At 42.8% G+C, this 22,680-nt stretch overlaps 1 protein-coding gene across 1 annotated transcript; it reads right to left on the bottom strand.

Moving 5' to 3' along the window:
• Positions 1-305: 305 nt before the first annotated feature.
• cabp7b (calcium binding protein 7b) lies at positions 306-22,397 on the bottom strand (the record flags this gene model as incomplete). The annotated part of the gene is made up of 5 exons (XM_080018204.1): positions 306-433; positions 535-682; positions 1,046-1,158; positions 1,589-1,732; positions 22,289-22,397. The coding sequence occupies 5 exons, from the start codon at positions 22,395-22,397 to the stop codon at positions 306-308; spliced, it is 642 nt and encodes a 213-aa protein (XP_079874330.1).
• Positions 22,398-22,680: the final 283 nt, after the last annotated feature.

The following is a 22,680-nucleotide window of genomic DNA, read 5'->3' on the forward strand; positions in this document are numbered from 1 at the left end:
TCTATTTTCTTCTATTGTTTTCTTTGTCATACATGTTACACATGGGTTTTGTGCACAATAGGCCGTAGCATGTTTGCTAATGAGCATAGAACAACAGACCCGGTGCTCTGTCAGTTCATTTTCGGAGGTGAAGAGTCATAGTGATTGGTCATTGCAAGTACAGCGGATTTTAGGCCCAGAACAATTAAAATGTCCAACACAATATGCAGAAAGCAAAATGAACACATCATTTTGGTTCACGGCGTCCGTGGGAGTCGGCCGTCGTTAATACCTTCGGGCTTTCCGGGCCTCTCGAAGCCTCCGCTTTACTTCATCCCTCTCCGCAGCATCTGATTGGCTGCGATGAGCATCACGCTGATGATGAACGCGATGGCAAAGGCACAGATCAGGCTTTTCCGCACACACGTGTGCTTCACTTGCTGCGTGGGGCTCGCTGCGAAAGAGATCGGGAAACGTATTAGGATCTCAAGAATGTATTATTATTATTCTTTGCTGATAAGAAATGATGGCGCCACGGCAGATTAGAAGTCCTACTGTCGATATCCACTTGGCACTCGGGGCTGTTCAAGTGGCTCTCCTCTGTCATGATGATGTTCTCAATGTCTTTCATCGTCAGGTGGTCGCAGAAGGTGTCGTAGAGCAGCCTCTTGAGCTCGTCCACGGTCAACTTCTGCATGTCGCACTAGATCACGAGAGAAGAGCCGCAACACAATCCCTTGAAATCCCTTAATTAATTAATTAATTAATTAAAATATACATATTTTATAGACCTAGAGGGCTGAGGAGAGCGTATTACCAACATTAAGAGGATTTGTCTCTTGCTACAATTAAAAAAAAAAAAAAAAGAAATAGCGTGGAAACTGAGGCAAAGTGGGAAAAGCAACAACGGTTATTATATATTACGACTGTGAATTACAAGAGCCGCTTGATTATCACATGACATATGAAAAGCCCCCGGGCAAAAATTATTTCATTCATTTATTTGTATTTTTTGAAAGAGGTTGACAGTCTTAAGTCGTTTGACATCTGGCTTGATGTTGCGTACCTTCCAAAAGACGGAATCAAAGTCGGCTCCGTGGAACTTATCTGGCAGTTCGGCAGCTGCCAGCTTTGGCCCGAGCAACGTGACAAATTCCTCAAAGTCGACCTGCCCATCACCTGGCGGAGCAGGTGGGGAGAGAAACGTTACCGCAACTCTTCACATTTTGGATTTCAATTATTTCTACATTTGTAATTAATGGTGATTATTTAAAACATGCACTTTTCATTATTATTATTTATACCTTTTTTATTTGTGAAAATTCCAATGTATGGATAATAATGTTGATGATTAGAATAAGAATAAGAATAATATGGTATTATTGTCATTATTCTCATTATTACAACTATAATAAATTTTAACACAACAATAACAAGCATATGATATGAAATAAAAACAATCACTAACAACACTGCTGCTTAAAGCAGCCGTGTTTGCTTTAAGTTGTTGTTGTTGACATTTTGTCAATGTCTAACCTCAAAGCGAGCATCATGCTGCTTACTTAATGGTTTTTAATTGATTAACTTTCAGTTTTGCGGCGCTGCTCACCGTCCATGTCCAGTCTCTGTATAATGACCTCCAGCTCCACCTCGTTGGGCATGTAGCCCAGCGAGCGCATGGCCACGCCCAGCTCCTGCTTGGAGATGAACCCGTTGCCGTCCCGATCAAACACTTTGAACGCCTCCCGGATCTCTGTGGCCAGGAAGTAAATAAAGCCAGGTAAGCGTGGAGGCCACCTGAGGGGGTCGTTTCATCGACGGCTGCCATTAGGCCTTCGCCTTCGCGATGCCTTATTCTGTTTGAAGCGCTGAAAAGAAACAGTCACACATCAAAGACACAGAAATTCAGGCCTCATGTTTAAACCCTTAAGTATGGATCCTCAAAGATATGGAAAGGCTCATTCACATATATATATATATATATATATATATATATATATATATATATATATATATATATATATAAATAAACAAACAAATAAATAAATGAATGAATAAATGAATAAATAAATACATTTATTTATATATATGCGCCGCTCTATGCCGGAGACTCTCCGGCTCGAGAACAGATTTCAAGCCTTATAGAGAGACAGTCCATGTCAGGGATATCCGGGAGCTCACAGTCCACCGTGGCATCGAGGGCGCCGAGACGCCCTCGACCGCCACCATCCTCATCTCCACCGCCGCCAGCCGCGGGAGCCTCCCCCTCCTCCGCTTCCGTGTCTCGGCGGTCTATCCAGCTGTCCGTCAATTGCCAAGGGAGGCACGCTCCCCTCCCCTGCCACCGGCCTTCTCTTCACAACGCAGGACCTCTGCCTCCCTCCTCCTTTGCTGCGCACCCTGGGACATTCTCCCAGGCGGCTGCGGAAGACAGTCGTGCTGGCTGTTCCACCGTGCTGGGCGTTGGGTCATCCGTGGTCCGCCATGTGCGGATCAACAGGTGCCGCACTTCCTGCCCACCCAGGGTGCATGCGTCGAGGACATTAACGTCGTCATCCCACGGCTACTTAGCCGTCCCCCGTTAGTCCCTGCTGTTGTGGTGCACGTGGGCACAGACGACCTTAAATCGCAGCAATCAGAAAAACTTAATTATTGACTCTTTTAATCTCGCTCAAGCGGTACGAGAACCTCCACATTCTAAGGGCCATGACTTAGTACTGTACAGTGGTCTCACCCCCGAAAACATTTCGACAAAGGATCTCTGTGTCCGATAACAAAGCGTTTTTTATTCAGTGTGGTCTCCTCCCAATTTTCTTATCGCTCACAAGAATCCGGTTTTCTGAGCTTTTCAATGCTGCTGCTTTGCCTTTTACTGCCTTTCATCCAGATTTTAACACAGAGGAGCTCATCTCCCATTTTAATGACACGTGTCTGACTGCCCTGGACTCTGTCGCCCCATACATAGACAAAAAGTCAAATAAAACATCGCAGCCCTGGCTAGATGAATCCACCCAGGAACTAAAGAGAGACTGCAGGAGATAGGAGCGGAAATGGAAGATGAGTGGTTTAAACGTATCTTATGAGATCTGGAAAGACGCTCTGCACAATTATCAAAGGGCAGTTAAAGGAGCAAGAGCAGCTTTCGTCTCCAACCTGATTGTTGAAAACCCTTCCAACCCCAGAATTATTTTTAAGGTAATAGACGCCGTCATCACCCCGCTCCCCCCTCTCATCTTACTGAAGCCCCACCAGAGATGTGTGAGGAGTTCGCTGCAAACTTTTTTGCGAAAAAAAAGCTGAGAATATAAGACAGGAAATTATAGCCCCTGACCAAGTTATTCATGCCAGTATGGACATTGACAGCTATTTTAGCAACCTTGAAGCTGTGTCAATATAATTTCTACCTGACACTCTATCCCATCAACCACGTGCTGCCTTGATGTTATCCCCACCAAATTTCTCAAACAGGAGATTGACACAATTGGACCCAGTATATTATCCATTATAAATAGCTCGCTGGAGAAAGGCATTTTCCTTCTGTTTTTAAACATCCTGTGGTCCATCCTCTTTTAAAGAAACCTAACCTTGATCCCTCTGTTCTTCACAATTTTAGGCCCATTTCTAAACGTTCATTACTTTCAAAGGTTTTAGAAAAGGTGGAATCAACCCAGCTTTTGGCTTTTATGTGTCATAATAACATCTTCGAGAAATTCCAGTCTGGTTTTTGGGCTTTACGTAGTACAGAAACTGCCCTCCTCAAAGTAACCAGTGATATCCTTGTAGCAGCTGACAAAGGGTAAAGTGCACTCTTAACTCTTTTAGATCTACGTGCAGCCTTTAACACTGTAGATCACGCCATTTTAATTGACCTTCTTAACATCTGGGTTGGCATCAAGGACACTGCACTTGGCTGTTTTTTAGAAAGAACCTTTGCGGTCTCCATAGGTAACCTCCTCTACAACTCACGTTACCTGTGGTGTACCCCAAGGTTCAATTTTAGGTCCAATTTTATTCTCAATCAATGTCTGCCTCTTGGCCAAATCATCCAAAGACACAATGTCTCTTTGCGTTGCTGTGCAGAGGACACACAGATAGACCTTCCTCTGAGACCTGGAGACCCAAACAGCCTCGCTGCTGCTGTAGTTTGTCTCAATGATATCAACCGTTGGATGGCACAGAATCTTCTTCAGCTCAATAATTCACAATCAGTAACTGTATGTTAACTCCCCCAAACTCTACCAGTCAAATTGAGAGTGGCCTCAGCAGTCTGTCCGCAAATGTGAAATAATTTGCCAGAAACTTGGGAGTACTGTTCGACTCTGACCTAATCTTTGAACAACAGATTAAAAAAAATGGCCAATCCTGCTTCCTTCAACTGAGAACCATTTCAAGAATCAAGCCAATACTATCACACAGCGACCTGGGAAAAGTAATCCACGCCCTAATTTCCTCACAATAAGACTACTGTAACTCCCTCCTTTCTGGCATCAGAAGTTCCTCTCTCGCCTCCAACTAGTTCAGAACGCAGCAGCTTGGCTTCTTACCTTCTTACGACATCACATCACCCCGATCCTGGCTTCTCTCCATTGGCTCCCTGTTCGGGTCAGAATCGATTTTAACATTTTACTGATCACTTTTAAAGCACGTCTGGGTCTGGCTCAGAGCTACATAACAGATATGTTGACCCCATATGAGCCAGTGCGCAGCCTCAGACCCTCAGACCCTCAGACGGGGCCCTTCTGGCTGCTCCAAAGTCTAGACTTAGAACTAAAGGTGACCGCGTCTTTCCTGTCTGGGCCCCTCGACTTTGGAACGACCTGCCTGAGGAGATACCGCAGCAGAGTCAATGGCTTCTTGTAAATCACACCTTAAAACCCATTTTAATAGATCTGCTTTTATGTCATGTCACCTCCTTTCTTTATCTGATTGATTTTTTTACTTACTTATTTATTTATTTGTACTTTTTCCTTTTTATTTACATTTCTTATTATCATATAGTATCTTTTAATTTATTTTTTTGTCCCTTTATCCGCTTCTAAAATGTAATGAATTAATTTAATTCCTGTTTATTAATGTCCCTTTGCCTTTAATATTCATGATATGACCACTGCTTTTATCTCATCCGTCAAAGCACTTTGTGTTTTTAAAGGTGCTATATAAATACAACTATATATATAAATATATACAAAATATAAATATATATATACAGTATATATGTGTGTGTATATATATATATATATATATATATATGTGGTCTGGGCGTGGTGTGGTTTAAGCAGAAAACGTCAATCGGGTGGCGCGTGGCAGGCAGAACTGCTACAAGATTCACTGTGCTGTATTTATACAGTATATTCCCTTCTGTTTGCGGTGTTGAATATCAGTGTCGTCATTCAATCTCGTCTGCGTTACTTTCATTACACTGCGCAATTACTCATATTAGATCCAATCCCTTCGCACAGAACTCCCGGGAACATTCCAGGTGCATTTTACTAATTTATTCACAATTTTTTTTTACCACTGGTACAGCCTGACAGCAGTATCAACGGCATGGCAAGATCCATCAGAAAGCAGGGAAGGGCATCAACATGAAACATTGTCCTCGGGAGGAAAGGCCCCAGACTGAGAGACGTCAGTTTGTCCCGATCACCTTGCGGCATGTTGCAGAGCGGGGGCGACGGGGTTGACTTCATGCATTATATTGATGATCGCTCCTCCATTATTACTGAATTTAATCACAACAATGAATATGGAGAGCAGGTAACATTGCATATATCTATTTTTACATTCATCACATTCAATCTTCCTGAAATGTGTTCGTAAAAGGTTGGGCGTGGTAATTATATTGGGCGGTCCGACTGCGTTGCACTTTACTAAACAATGTTTCTCATTCACATTCCATGTGAAGGACAGTTTGGCTATTTCTAACCCTGGTATTGGCATGGACTCTCCTCACTGAATTGGTAAATAAGATTTATATTCATGGAAAAAAAAAAAGTCAAGGGGACAAGACAACTTTAATGGAGATAAGCCAACTTATCTCCAAAGAGCCTTCCATCATTAATCATCCAATCGCCCACCTCAGTTAAGTCGTGAGTAAAGAGATTTGCCGTTGTTCCCTTCTAATAAGAATTTCGAATAAATCATTAAATATCAGCAAGGTGATACACACCTAAGAACCAGATAGCAAAGAATGCTCTCCAATCTTAGATATTTGGCTTGCACTTTATTATGGCTTCTGTGGTAGTTATTGCCAGTTCAGATCCACAGGAAAACATGTTTTTGGTCAGAAATATAAACATTTGTAAACAATAGCAATTACATTATTCATCGTTCAGTATAGGTTCATTATCCCGGAGAATGTTGTGATTCTAAGTTGTATAATTTCGCAGTTATTGTTGTAAATAAAGTCCGCGCTGAGGGAAAAGCAGCAAGAACAGATACATGTACACTGTAGAAGCTATCACCCAGTCAGCATGCACTTTATGATGCATGAGTCCAGATATTAACATATATAATCAATAATAAAGCTATTCAGATAAGAGGTCTATTATTTTACCTTGGTCGGTGCATTTCTAATGGTATTTGAGAGTGGCATTATTTTGATAAGGCGTTAAGAGCTGTATTAAACGATCAAGCCTCATGCATCACACGTTGCATTTCGAGGACCGATTTAGTATCGACGGGGGTGAAGCGTGCGCGTCTAAAAATGCTCCAGAGAAAAATGCCACAATGACAACCGCGGCTAACGACGACAGCAGCGAGAGCAAAACACCTTTTTTGAACGCAAAGGGTTTCAAGCCCCTTCTTTTATGATGCATTCAGTTGTTTGGGGGGGCACATGTCACGGACAAGGTGCAGCTGTGTGAAATGCTTGACCTCCCATTATGCAGAGCTTGGTGGCGGGGCACCAGAGAACGGGAATGCCGCTGGAATGAATCTTGCACACGGGGGCGTGGCGGTGTTTGGTGGCTGAGAGGGAAGAGAGGGAAGAGTCAACCCCAAAGGAGGCACGGAGACAGTGCCACTCCAAGTGAGATATTGGTTTTATGACACAGTGACAGGGAGGTGTGAGCAGGATGTGCAATGGAACACCGAGATACTGTGCTCCCAGCAACGGTCAGCCCCCTCTGGACAGCTAGTTTGTTGATATTCCTCCCTTTCTAAAACCATGTTGACACACACCTCCTTATTTTCCGGGCCTCCTTCCCAGATTGCTCGCCGAACCTTTCTCGCTCCCTCAGGCATGCCCGCTCATGATTGGAACGGGCACATTCAATGGACACGGTAAGGAAATTGACTGCAGGGGGGCGCCTTCGGACATGGGGCGATACGATGCAGCGTTAAATTATTCTCCGGCTTTTCATGTGTCATGATCCTCAACCTCGGGAATCTCCCGCAGGGCCTTCAGAGATGTTTTAAAAAGCAGCTTGGTTTGGTTGTGAGCTTGTCGGTGTTTCTCGCAGAAGTCAGATATATACTGTATATGAAGAGGGAATGCATTGGTCACCTCTCAGTTTCTACACAGACAGCTCACCGTCGCTTTGCGTGGATGCTGTGTTGTATCCCATCGTCATCATCATCATCATCATCATCATCATCATGTCTGTGTAAACGGATATCCGACTTGCTTCAGTCATGTGGAGCCAAGGCCGTGCACTGTGGGTAATTCCTAGTGATCCTACACAGTCATTAACCTGCTTTTTTCATGACTCCGCTTAAATCACAATGTTTCCCACTGGATCATAACTTCACTTTACAACTACATTACAGGCCATAATGGTGATTTTCACTGCATTCCTCTTTAACGGTGTTTTTTGCACTAAAAAATATTTTTAGCACCTATTGCATGCCTAGCCATGGTGGGAGGGAAGAAAGGAGGGGACATCCATTCTCCGGCTTTCTTGTTTTTATTTATTTATTTATTTATTTATTTATTTATTTATTTATATATTTATAAAAATAAATAAATAAATAAATAAATACTGATGGCCTCCTGTGAGTCGATGCCCTCCCACTGTCCTGGAATGTAAGCTTGACAAAAGGCCTTTGTAACTGTGATAGTGATAAACACACTTATTTGAGTTAACTGATCCAATCAACTTGGTATATGGTGTTTTGTTCTTCTTCAAGCCTTATCTTTTTCAAAATATTTCTAAATAAGCAAAGATTCAAAATAAGTAAACCTACCCTTTTAATAAAATATGAGTTGTCTCTTTCTATTATTGCCGGCCAAGAGACTCTGGGACTGGGTATAAATTGTAATATTAATATTCAGAGTGAGGCAATTAATAAATGGTAATGTTGCTGTAACCGATGCTTGGAGCTTTCTGCTGACGGTATTCAGGTATTTTTCAAAATGTAACGCCGCACTCCAGAAAACTCACTTTGCAGTTCAAGGTTCTCCGTCAGATTACTGACCGTGCACTAAGGGGTGAAATCTTAAAAAATTGTTCAACTGAAATATTCCAAGGTTCAATTTGCCATGTCAGCCTAGCGTGTCCGACAGGCTTTATCTCCAGAGCTGCCTCTCCCAAGAAATACCTCTGTTGTGCATCCTCAGAATGGTACACTGGCACATTTTAAAATAAACAGACCACTGCGAATTCTTGGGTAGAATCAGACCCCCAATGGGTCTGAAGGGTCTGTTATTTGTATATTTTTTCCCAATAACTTTTACACGTCTGAAACTTTGTGTTACTCTGTCTGTTGAACATGACCATGTGAATTGTACTGATTTTACTTTATTCATCGTTGCGAATTAAATCAGTGAATTGTGGAATGGCAACACATACCAGTTACAATTACTAAAGGCACTCTGCACTTCAATGATATGTTAATGCTGTGTGTCGTCCTTTGAAGTCCAACCTCACACACACACACACACACACACACACACACACACACACACACTGCTCTTCTTTTATTTATAGGGTGATGTCATCCAACATCAAGCAGATTTCCATCACTTAATGAAATACCTTCTCCTGTAATTCATTTTAATGACCTTCAGCTTGGACAATTATCTCCCTGTCAACATTGTTTACCTCCTCCGAATCGATTTACTTCAATGTTTACATTTTGACAGGTGCGCTCAAAGCCATTAGGTAGCGTGCGATCGCGCTGTAGTTTAATTGTTCGGGTCGTTCTTGTCTAATGACTATGTTAATGGCGCTCATTGGCTTTGTCCAAAAAGAGTCGACGCTTTATGCATAATTTCACCAGACAAACAAACAATATACATTTTCCCTGTCTGGGGTAAGGGCGTGGTGTTAAGTACCTTCATTAAGGATGCTTCAGCCGAGGAAAAAAAACAAAACAAAAGAAAACACCCCTGCATTGTCCTGCTTGAGGCCCGCCTCACCAATCACTAGACGATCCCACCCCCGAATGTCGATCGCCCTCGCTTGAAATTGAGCTGACGTGCATTTCCGGACGCCTCAGCACCTCCTCCTGCCGTTCTACCCTTCCTTTATGCTACGTGGAGCCACTACGCTGGCTTCACTCACAATACAAGTACCACTGGTTGGAATCCAAGAAGTCTGAGATGTGATTCAGGAAGAATTTAACACAAATCAACCCGTTCCCCATGACCGCTCTCCCTACTGAATAGACCTCTGTCGGCAGGGGACATATGTCTGATCAGTGACTTTATATCAATACAGCTAGTCCATATTTATTATACTGTATATATTTCGTTTGGAGCGGACTATGGGACTCTCTCCTGCAGCGGATTATTTCTTTAATCACTCTCGTTTTGCGGGGATGGGAGCCACGCCGGGCCGAGTTCCAGTTGAAATTGGCGTTTTAGGAAGACCCGCTGCGTCAGCTCTCAGGGGCCTCATCCCCGCTGCGTGCTGCCAAGAGGAGGAAGCGCCGGTGCTCCTGCCGTACGATTGGCTGGTTGTGTCACATGTTTGAAGTAACATATTTATAATAATAATAATAAAAAAAAAAAAAAAAAGATAACAATGATAATAATAATAATACTAAGGATAATAATAATAATAATAATAATAATAAGAATAATGATAATACTGCTACTACTACTACTACTACTACTACTACTAATAATAATAATAACAATAATAATAAGAATAATAAATATAGCTGCAGGCAACAATGCACAGGATCCAGCTGAGTCGTTTTATGTACGCATTACAATTTTCCCGATTCTGTGAAACCCAGAACAAGTTACATAATGCAGCCGTTGCTTGTCGGCTGTAAATCACGGTTTGTCATTGGTATACTTGACTTTGATGCTTGCGGAAATACAACTCCACGGCGTTGTGATGATCCACTCTGTTCTCCCCTCGTTGGGGGGTGGTCGACGCCCAGGCCGATGGGACTTGGTCATGTCGCACACGTGTATTGTATTGGTAGCTATTACAATTTGTCGAGGTTCTGTAAAACACATGTTTTTATAGTGACACACATTACAAAATTCCCAATTATTTGATTTTAATGCTTCCAAAAATGGCAATCTTCTGAAATTCCAATAAATTAAATAAAACAACAACAAAAAAAACACAATTTACAACTTAAATGAAGCTGTCAAATAAAACAGTTGTTTTAATTTTTCATTTTTTTCTTGGCCAGAGGTTCAGGACTTGATATTACATTATGGACTTTGTGCTTTTCAGATTTATTTAGATATATTTTACATTGTGGCTTTGATGTAGAATACTTGGACCACTTTTGACGATTCTGTATGAATAAAGTACACCAAGGACATCCACTGCTGCCTGTATTTTAGCTTCAGTAGCCCAACTTCCAACATATTTAATTTGTGATACGTAAATAGTTTGCAACAGATAAGTAGTCACGTCTTAAATTATTACTGTATATATTGGAGTTTTCCTACATGAAATTAACCACTAACCACCAAACCTGATTTTTCTGTGATCCTCTTCATTTTCCCTGATTGCAAATGATAATTCCCGAAAGAAGCAGTCACTGTGGGCCCCAATGGGTTTTGTTTCACAAGCGTCACTCATCACTATAACTTTATGGATTCTCAAATTATCATTTGAATGACATATGTTACATTTTCAGAAAAGTTGATACATTGTCAAAGGAAGACATTGAAAACATGTATTTTCATAATCATTGAAAATAATAATATCAGTTGAAGTTTTAATTTGTTACATGTCTAGTTCTATCAGCAAAATTTGAGCTATTTACAAATCGATCTTGGTTTTTTTAGCCGTGTCGACTAAATACAATTCCATTTTTCAATTAATCATTTCTTGTTTCAGGTTTCTCATTTCACAGACTGTGTAATGAGAAACCTGAACCTGAACCTGAGGTATTGCCAGTATGGTCAGTTATGACGCTGAATGAGTGACTTCTTATGATGTCACATGTCTTGGGTATAGTTGCTTGCACAGAATTTGTGCAAGCATCATGATTTCCTTTGAATTCTGTGGGGTGGAATAGTTGTCTTCCCCATATTATGTCTCCGCTACTGGATGCTTCGTAGTATTGACCTACTCAGTGTTGTCGTTGGGTGTCAATAACATCTGTCTGTAGTCCGGTGATCTCAATTATCGGTTGACTGAATGAATGTGTAGTATCACAGAAATGACTATAGGCAGATTCAATCTGGTTGTAGTAAGCTACAAAAGTACTGGGTGAGTCATGCTGATGGTGTCCAATTTTGCTCCTTGCGTGTGAATCAACAATTGCATAGCACGACCCCTGCTGATAATTGCACATGTTGCCAGAAATAGTTAACAAGCAATGCATCATCAACATTTAACAGTGATTTCTGAATTGCTTCATCAATTGGCATAGCTATATTATCCAACGCAGAATCATAGTGATCGACACCAATACAGCCAGTAAAGCATACGTTATTTTGAATGTCGTATTAAACATAGTTCGTCTTCTTGGCAATTCGGTTATTGCAATATAATCTCTTCCTGTAACATTATCTTTTGTTCTACCAGCCTTTTTCATGTCCTGATAAAGATTGGCTCCTTTAATCAAAACATGGTCCAAGTCACTTTGTGTCCATGTGCAAACATTCTCGATCTTGTTTTTAAGTATTGCTGTTGAACTGATAGCCGCACACTGCTTGGAGTGGCTGGAGTCTCCAAACTGTGAATCACCCTGATGAAATGAGCCTGTTAAGACCGATATGTAAGGGGAATCAACAGTAATATCTAAAGGCTTCCCATCTACATTAACTTTTTTCGTAGATATAGTTCCAATATTTATTATGGATCTTTTTTTGTGGTTATTTCCACAGCTTTTTCAATCCGTGTTTCGAGGCTTTTTTTCCAAAGTTTTTTTAATTCTGCTTAGTATTTTCTTTGAGAACAATGTGACCTCTAAGGCTGGATGTTTCGGCAATTGCATCTTTATTGCTTTAGACTTTCGGCTACTTTTGGCATCTGGAACATGAATAAACACAAACTTGGCAATTATGTTATATCACAAACAAAATAAGTACATGTGACTTTCAATTTGTATTTTGCTTTATCAATTTGTGCATAGAACCTACAATTCAATAACACAGTTAAATAGATGAATTGCCTGTAATGCAATACAGACAACATTTATAGGTCATTAACATTCATTTGGAATTTGAGTTATTATGGAAGGTCTGGGCAGCATTTAACGCCTTCTCCTTGTTCAATTGAAGTTTAGCTGCAGGGAGATGCATGATGAAATGTCTTTAAAGCAACGGTCTATGTTTGCTGTAAGTCAGAACTTCTCGTTGTTATAACTCACGGTGTTGTCTGTGGAAATAGAGCTGCGCTCTCAGTGACGGACTGGGGAACGTTTGATGCCGTTGGGCAATGATGACGGAGTGACGTAATCACGCGGTGACGACTTTCTCTGGATTATTTATACTTTTCCCGGTCCTATTTTTCCAATGCTATCCGAGTACATGAAAGGCATCATGGACTCCCACAGTTTTTATGTTACGACTTCCTCCAATCCCGAAAAGTAAGGAGGGACACAACGCCGCATCTTACATGGGGTGGAAAGGATTGAAAAGCCCCGCCAACGTCGAGCAGGTACGACGATACACAGACACCTACACACCCGCAGTTTGTAACCACTACAGAGTGATGGAATCTAGACCATGCAGCTTGCACTGTGGGAATGGACGTTCTGAGCCACCACCGGCAGATATACAGTATAATGAATTGGATCATGATGTCATTGTGGCGAACTAAGGGGGCGTGATCAAGCCGCCGCTGCAGACAGGCAGTGCCGGCTCCCATCCTGGGGCCACTCATCTGCTGGGGATCGGGCGAATCAACTGCGGGGCTCCGCTGATTCGTCCGAACCCGGACCAGGAAGTAATTTAACCCCCAGAATGGGAGGTGGGTGGGGTTTTGGAGACACGGGATCGGATCCAGCACGGATACTAAGCTCAACAGACCGGCCACGTTATGGCAGCAGCGCGCAAAAGCACAGACGCGCCGGCCTCTCCCCCTGTTTGCCAGTGCGCATTTGATTTTGCCTTCGGCCCACGAGCCACCTTTTTGTTTATTCCATAATAAATACATCGCAATGGGTGCTGTTTTGCCTCCGCCTGCCTCCACTCGCTCATTCCCTGGCCCTGGGCCAAAACACCCATTCACAAGTGACGCCGGAACAGAATGGAGCAGCTCAAGGCAGGGTCCCGGACGCCTTCCCCCCTGGAACAGATGGTGGCGGCCCTCACCACAATGCAGGAAGCAGCAAGACCTGCAGTTCCAGGAAATGGCGAGGGTCCGCGGGCAGGACCGGGGACGCCCTAGACAGGGCGAGGAACGTCCACTGGGCCCCCCTGTCCCCCCGCTACGAAGATGACAGGGGAGGACGATCCCGAGACGTTCCTCACCAGTTTTTTAATAGATGGTCGAGGCGGCCGGTTGGTCGGACCACGAGCGGGCGTGTCGGCTCGTTCCCCTCCTCTAGGGTGAAGCCCAGCTGGCGGCGTATGCCCCACCGCTGGAGGAGCTACGCTGTGGTCCGGAGGGTGGTGATGGAACGAGTCGGGAGAACGGCAGGAGGCCACCGCCTGCGCCTCCGATCCCTCCCCTATGACACCCTGGCCTGGCCATTTCCTGCACGCCCAGCAGCTCCTGGACCTGGCCCAGCAGCTCCTGGACCTGGCCCAGCAGTGGCTATGACCGGAGGAGCGCTCCCCGAACCAGATTGTCGAGGTGGCGGCCATCAAACAGTTAATTGACAATCTTCCGGCCCGGGTGATTGGTCATTAGTCGAGACGCCGTTCGAGAGAATCGCTAAGGATCTCATCTGGCCATTAGAACGCAGTGCTCGGGGCTATCGATTTGTGTTAGTCCTAGTGGGTTACGCAACCCGATACCCCAAAGCAGTGCCGCTGCGCAGGATTACGGCTAAAAAAGTGGTGCAGGCGCTGTTTCAGGTCATCTCCCAGGTCGGGACTCTGAGGTAAATCCTGACCAACCAGGGCACTTCGTTTATGTCATGCACACTGCCCAAACTGTACGGGTTACTGGGCATCTGCTCAAGTTTTCAAACCTTGCCGTGTAGGCGATGCATTTGTCAAATTCATGCTCCGTATGTGGAGAACCCGGTCCACAAGACCTCAACCATGTCCGTGGGTCCAGCAGTGTTCCAGACACTTTTAGCCAGAAAAATGCCAAAGAGAATAATAATAATAATGATAAAAATCGAACAATAAATAATAATAATAATAATAATAATAATAATAATAATAATAATATAATTGATAGAATAAATGGGACTGAATTACTAGTAAACAAGAAATTATTTCAGCTTACACCACAGATATGTTGACTGCTATGTGTACTGCAAAGCTATTTTCACTTTCACATTATTCACAGACTCACATTATTCTGCTCCTGGATGCCAAATCAAAAATTACAAATTCGAAAATTGTGAAAGATTACAGGTACTGCTTCAACGATTACAAGACCTCAGGGGGAGGTACACAATAGATTTCAAAAACCCTTTAAGCAGATGCTTCAGAGATCGACTTTGGCAGCATTGCATGTTTTGATTATTTATTAGCCATGGGCTGCGTAATCAATTACGGAGCCTTGTGAATTAGGAAGGAAAATTATTATTATTGTTGGCTGTTTGGAGATGGAGGGCGGTGCCATGACTATGAATGAAGTTCAGATGCGTTTAAAATACGGAGCCCGGTAGTCGTGTGCAAACATCTTGCGTTAACTTGTTTTCAGGTGATACATAAGTCTCCACCGTTGTCAGAACAAACGCGGCCGCGGTGTCAAGCTTCCTCATCCACGGGCGCATTGTAAATATTGACAAACAATTCCATGGCAGGTTGAACAGCAGCTGTGCAAATAAACGGCGCCGGGTTGTTTCCCTGGGATGCAGTTGCACATCGCTGTTCATTTGTTCCTCAACAACACACCTGCACGCCGCTGTGTGTTTTGGAATATTGGATGTGCCGTGAGGTTACGCTCTGCCCCCTTCTTGTTTTCTGTCTTAAATATGTACCGTCTCAGGGGAAGGGATGCAGCCTCCCCGGTCCCAGACCCACGGGTCGTACCCGTCCCCTTTTGATTTGAGCCTCCGCACAAGTCACGGGACACACGTGGAGGCATCAGAGAGATAAGGTGACATTGAGCTGGGAACAATGGAGCTTTATGTGCCGACGGAGCAACAAAGAGAAATAGGAACGGGACGGAGGAAGGCCCCGTCCGGCTCCTGGTTCCTCCCCGACGAGTGATGGACTGTTCTACTGAAACGAAAGCAGCAGGTTCTACCAGCGGGTTCCACCGGCAGGTTGGTAGTGACAAAAGACGGGAGCAAAATGATTCATCAAATAGCAATCGACTGAAAATGAATCACTGAAATACATTTTAGTAATTCAGCTTTGGTCAAGTGATGGATGATGTAAAACACTTTAAATGTGCAACTTTCAAAAACAGGTGAATTACTTTGTTTCATATTATACTATGAAGAGTTACGTTTTAGACTCCTGGGTTTGGGCAACATTTTTTTTAACACATTATTACTTCCGGCCATTTAGTCCTTAATTATTTTTTTTATAGTATATAGTATAGTATAAACTATACCATAGTATATACTGTAATACTGATGCCTACTTAAATGAAGAAATTCGAGCTACTTTTTTTCCCTGCCTCTCCTCATAATATGAGATATTTTTCTGAACAATTTCACGAAACAATAATCAATAATAATGATATATTATATTTTTATAGTACAATACATAACAGCGGTTCTGAGAATAGCCGTTATTACACCAAAAGGTTAAATAAACAATAACAAGAAATTGAAACAATTACATAATAGTTTTGAAATACAAATTGATAGGTTGAAACTGAAAACCACATATGAAGACCGTTCAAAAGACTGGATTCTGATTAAAAAAAAACAAGCATAAAATTGAGCTGTAGCTTTGGATCATCTACAACACTTGCCGTAGTTCTCAGGATGCTCGGTAAATCGTATCGTTTATGTTCACGTGTTACACATGGTTTATGGACTGGGGAGGAGTCCAATATCTGTTCGTCCCTTTCGGCGTATTGATCTACAGCCTGTTTCTTGGATGGATGCCACCGGAGTCAGACTGACTTGACCTGCATGGTCATTACTTATCTATTTAATTCTATTTAATTCTATTTAATTCTATTTAATCTATCTATCTATCAATCTATCCATTCATCCCTCCGTCCGTCCGTCCGTCCGTCCCTCTGTCTATCTATCTATCTATCTATCTATCTATCTATCTATCTATCTATCTATCTATCTATCTATCTATCTATCTATCTATCTATCTATCTATCTATCTATCTATCCAGACACCGAACTGAACAAAAGTCTCGCGACTGACATCAGAGATTTATTAGGGGGTGCGATGGAACCCAGGGGCTCCCCCGTGGCCAGTAAACCAGGATGAGGGTTCCCCCCAGGGTGCCTCTCTCAGCTGGGACGCTGTCGTTCAAAAAAAACAACAAAACAAAAACAAAGCCAGGCGACCCCGGCGGCCGTTGTCTTTCCATTTCTAGCGCGGCTGTTTCATCACCCTCCCGCAGCTCAAATCGCACCGTGGCCTCTCCCAAAGAAAGCGGTAGATCGACACTACAGGATATCGAACTCCTCTTCATAACTCCCAACCCCATATCCCAAATGACGTGTGAAAGCTTTTGTAGGTGAACCCGTGGAAAAAGAAATCACGCGGCGCGATCAAAAAAACAAAAAGAAAAAACATCGCAGTCGGGACAGTAACGATTATATTTCAGTGTGTTATACCCTCTGGCGGTGGCGTCACTAGGGGGGGCGGCGGGGGGCAGCGGGGGGCGGCGACGCATGGCCGCACCGGGTGATCATCAGAGGGAGGCGACACCGCGGTCGGCGAAACGTGCGTCTTGCCCGCCCAATCGGAAGTCGCCGCACGATCAGACTCATCAGAACAGGACCGTGCATACGGGGAGACTTCTCAGTCACTCTCACCGCCCCACACCCACCCCACCACCACCCCACACCCATGAGTTACCGCACCGGCCGACATCCTGGTGGCGCCACCGCCCTCTGGTAGCTACACTAATTGTTAATAGGATAAATCTATTTACAATTGTAAATGATGTGACCTTATGCCCTCTACACAATCAATTACATTTGATAACACATTTGTATACACATCAGTACACAGTCGTCAGATGTACCCAGCACCCAGAATTGGCTTTTGAAATAGCTTCCTATAATTAATAATGCGTTTCAAACAAAAGCAATAGGATTACAAGTTTCGGAAATAACCGCTAGATAGTATGAAAGCTCGCTGCAAAAAATCCCGCCGTTCCTAAAGGCGGGTGAAGACAGCTTTGCATACAAAGTGGAAGATGATGTATGCCATGTTATAAAGCCCGGTGTCTGGGAGTTCTCCAACGAGCTGTCGTCTATAAATACTGAGCTTCCGTCGGCGATTGCGCTAAGGAATGGAGACGAGCTCGAAGAGACGTGGGAAGAGTGATGCTGCCAGGGAGGCAGCGCTCTCTGTGTTATAACGACAACCCTGACAAATTACAACACAAGCACAATTGAAACATCTGGCAGTTTATGATTCCCGGTCTCTCCTGTTTATGAGCCTGTGCGCTCAGGCCTTGAATTGCTTTTGTCAGCGTGTGTGTGTATCTGTGCGTGTGTGTGTGTGTGTGCACTTAAATCTCTTTTGTTTCACATTTCATGGTAAATGCCTTTAGTAAAAGCCTGTAGTCGGGGTGCATGAAATAAGGCAGTTTCCGAATTCTAAGCAGACTTTGAGCAATTGTTCCTTATGTTTTCAATTGTAGAATACCGACCAAAATTGTTTGTTGACATGGGATGTGTAGAGTGAGTTTACTTGCTATATTTAAATTTCTCAAGTCACACTTTCAAGGACAGGGAGGTCAAACATGCAGCCCGTGGGCTGATCCGAGTTTTTCTTTAAAATAAAAATAAAAAATTAAATACAGTCATTTTCACCGTGTTTCTGCACTGTTTTTCCATATTTTAGGTCGACACAAATTTGTCAAAGACTGCGTTCCGCTCGCGTCAGGACCATCTGGATCAGTTGACCGGTCGATTGATTGCATCTCACACGGAGATCTCGAAAAACGGTGAAGCGAAGAGATTCAACAAGTTCAAGTTCTAGGCTGGTGAACGGTCAAATCAGAATGTGAGAGGGGTGTACGGCACGTACGGCACGGGTGGGACGCTTCCTCCCGGACCCCGTACTCCCAAACCCAGTGAACAAAGACAATCAGCGCTGGTGTCAAACCACCTCTTTCTTTGTTTGTTTTTAAACACTAGTCATGCGACACTGTGACTGGAACCTGGGGGGGACTCATGAACTCTCTCTGATTAGACACTGAGGAGAATAACACAAAGGCGAATGTGTTGCCAAGCCCCTTCCTGACAGGTTCCCTGGGTGCATCGCAGACTTCCGCTAAAGAGCCCGCGGCGTCACGCGTTCTGACCCGCCGCAGCCGCCGTGACCGTTCGCGGGGATGTCGTGCCACGCCGCCGCGCCCGCAACCGCTGACATTTTCTTTTCTGACACGGGTGTCGGTGTGGATTCCTAAACCTGGCGGTCTGACACCACCTCACCCTCGACAAGGTGCGTGGCGAAATCAGCAACACTTGAAAAAGCCAATGAGAATAACAGTTCAGGCCAGGGGCTGAAACGTGTTGGTTTTATCAAATAGACAGTTGGCTGGTGTGGTTTATACAATATACAATACAATAGTGATACACACAGTATACACACTATATCAATATATATGTAAACGTTATATATTGTATATACTGTATATACGATATATACAATGCTTAAATATATATATATATATATACATATACACTGTATACAGTATATACAGTATATCTATATATATTTAAACATTGCATATACAGTGCAAAAAATATACATCTATCAACACTGTATATACAGTGCATATATATATATATATATATATATATATATATATATATATATATATATATACATATATACTACAAATGTATATATATTTTCTGAAAATTGCATTACTTCACTGTAATGCATTTTTTAAAATATATATTGTCATGTTAAGTTTATTAGTATGGTGCCTTATCACAGCCAGTCTCTCAAGACAACAAGACAACAAGACAGCAAGACGACAAGACAGCAAGACGACAAGACGACAAGACAACAAGACAACAAGACAGCAAGACGGCAAGACAAGACAACAAGACAAGACAACAAGACTACAAGACAACAAGACAGCAAGACGACAAGACAAGACAACAAGACAAGACAACAAGACAACAAGACAACAAGACAAGACAAACAGACAACAAGACAACAAGACAACAAGACAACAAAACAACAAGACAACAAGACAAGACAACAAGACAAGACAACAAGACAGCAAGACAAAACAAGATCTCCACACCCACCTTTAATGAGAAAACTATTTGCTAATTACCTTGTTGCCTCACACCTACTCCTAATCCAATTCCATGATCTCAGTCCTAGTTCTAATGCAAATCTAATACTTCATGACAAAGCCATTTTGTTATTTTTCCATACAAATATAAAAATCGACTTGAACATAAACAGGCACTTGATACTGTACGGACTCAAAACTCCAAACCCCGACTTAACGAGATATATATTTTTTTCCGGTTACAGGTGACATTGGTTTTCAGTTCAACATGAACATGTGTTTCGGTCACGTCCTGTGTTCATTCGCGAAAAACACATAATGAGGTCAAAAGACAGGCTCCAAAATAAGATGTGACGTCCGCTATTTTACGCAGAACGTGTCCACGCTCGGCATATCGTCACGCAGGCTCTTTTGAATTCGGAGCACAGTTCACCAGCTCGGGCGGCCGCCTGAACTGAAGTGAATAAAGTGTGTCGGCGGGATCGCTGGTCTGCATCCTGAGAGAGGCCCGCGCGTTTACGTTGGGGAAGAAAGTGAAACGGGAGAGCTCCCGCCCTTCCACCGACACCTTCCTGTTCTGTGGCAGACGGAGCGAACGGCAACTTCCCAGGAATCAATCTGCGCCCCGGCATAACTGTGTGCCTTTGGAGAATATATTGTCGGGGAGCCGTTCACCGAATAAATCGAGGCCGTCAAATAATTAGTACGCCTTCAAGTTTCCTGGGCGTTTGAAGCTCTCAATTTACCAAGTACGGTTTGAAAGGAAAAACTCCAAGACCTGCAAAGCTGAGACTGCTGTATGCCGCCCCCACCCCACCTCCCTCCTACAACAAAGGCTTCTTTTGCCATTTTGCTTTTGTTATGTTAGTCATCCTTTTAATTAGATTTATGTTGTCACTGCCGATAGCGGATTTCCATTGTGGAATGAATGGCTCAAAGCAAGGACGTCGGGCCAAGTGCGGGCAGAGGGAACCCACAAACAGAAGGAAAGGAAATGGGATTTCCTCTGTATAAAAGATGTTGGGATATCAATTTGGATAGTTATCTCTTTATTGCCGTCTGCTCGGCTAGGCGCAAAAATAAACCCCCCTCCATCTTAACACTTTATCATTAGGATTGAACAGAAGAGCGCCTACAAGAAGGTGTTTTATATGTTATTACACCAAAACCATGCCAGGTATGATAAGATAGAAAATATTTCCCTGCCATTCCATCGTAATCAATCGTGCCATAGTGATAGTAAAGTTGGATGTACAAGAACAGCTTAAAGCAAAAATAAATAAATAGATAAACAAACAAATAAATAAACAAATAAATAAATTATACTATCATACATCCTAACCGCTGACGTCTCCAGCGACTTAAAAGAAAAACACAACACAAAGAAGACAGATGTTTATAGATCCTGATGTGGCTTCTCCCTCAAAGTGTCCAAATCTCCCTCACTGCCTCACCGTGCAGTTGTATTTGTATCAGTTAAGTCAATCCTGTAGGAATACACGGGGGCTTATAGAAGAAAAATAAAAACAAAAAGCAAAATAGTATGATGAGCTTGTTGACACCAGAGGTAGAAGAAGTCTCAGACGTTTTACTTCGTAAAAGTACAAATGCCCTGACACACAATTGCTTTGGTAAAATTGAAAGAGCCACTTTGACATTTGTACTTAAATAAAAGTATGTGTACTTAAAATATATAGAAATAAAAGTAAAGTTACTTGTGCCCTCACATAGCAGAGGCTATAATATCGCATTAAGTAGTACTGTGCTTTTTATTCTGCAGATGATGCACATGCATATCTTGATTCCAATTCATAATAAAAAAGTATAGGCTGAGTCAAAGTATGTTGATCTAACGAATGAATCGAGAAATCGATGAGTAATCTTAAATCAGTAGTTTGATACAGTCATGATATATATATATATAGTACATGTTTGACATTTCACTGCATATATGTATGAAAGTATGTATATGTATGTGACAAATTAACCTCTTGAATCTTGAATCATATATATCTTCTGAAAAATGCATTACTTCACTGTAATGCAGCCTTTAAGACACCATTTAAACTCTATTGCAATATTACGATGACCAAAATCCCAGACGATATCTAGTCTCATGGCACAACATCGACATTATACCGATATCGCGATACGAGACGAGATATAAATACAATAACAATATTGTGATACGAGACCAGATGTCGATATTAAACCGATATCGCAATACGAAGCGTGATATCAGTGCTATAACAATATCGTGATATGAGACTAGATATCGATTTTATGCATATATGCCGATATGAAACCAGCTATCGATATTTCGACGACATCTCGCCCATCCCCTCGGCAATGCATGCTCCATAAACAGCAAGCAAAGGGTTTTCAGCCCAGCCCAGGGCGCTCACCTTCCACCTCATCCTCGGGCAGGCTGACAGGGGGCCGGTAAGCCAGGACATCCGGGATAGTACACAGTCCCTTGTACATGAACCTAGTGGTCACAGCACGCACTGGCATGTCTGCGAGGCGAAGCAGCAGCTGGCTCCAGATCCTCGGAGGCCAGGGAGCCACGATCTGATTCCTTCGGTCCTTCTTGTTTTGACTAAAAACCTGAAGCAAACGGGGTGTCCCAGAACTTCAACCCTCCTCGGCCGGCTTTCCTCCTGATGAAAGATCTCTAAAAAAACATGCTGAACTGGGCTTTCCGCTATAATGATACTATATAATAACACTGTAAGCCTCAACCTGCCTATAAAGAACTTGTTGCATTATTGCTTTCCATGCATAAGCAAAATAAACT

This window comes from Zeus faber (genome assembly GCF_960531495.2).
Source record: "Zeus faber genome assembly, chromosome: 17".
NCBI classification, from domain to species: Eukaryota; Metazoa; Chordata; class Actinopteri; order Zeiformes; family Zeidae; genus Zeus; species Zeus faber.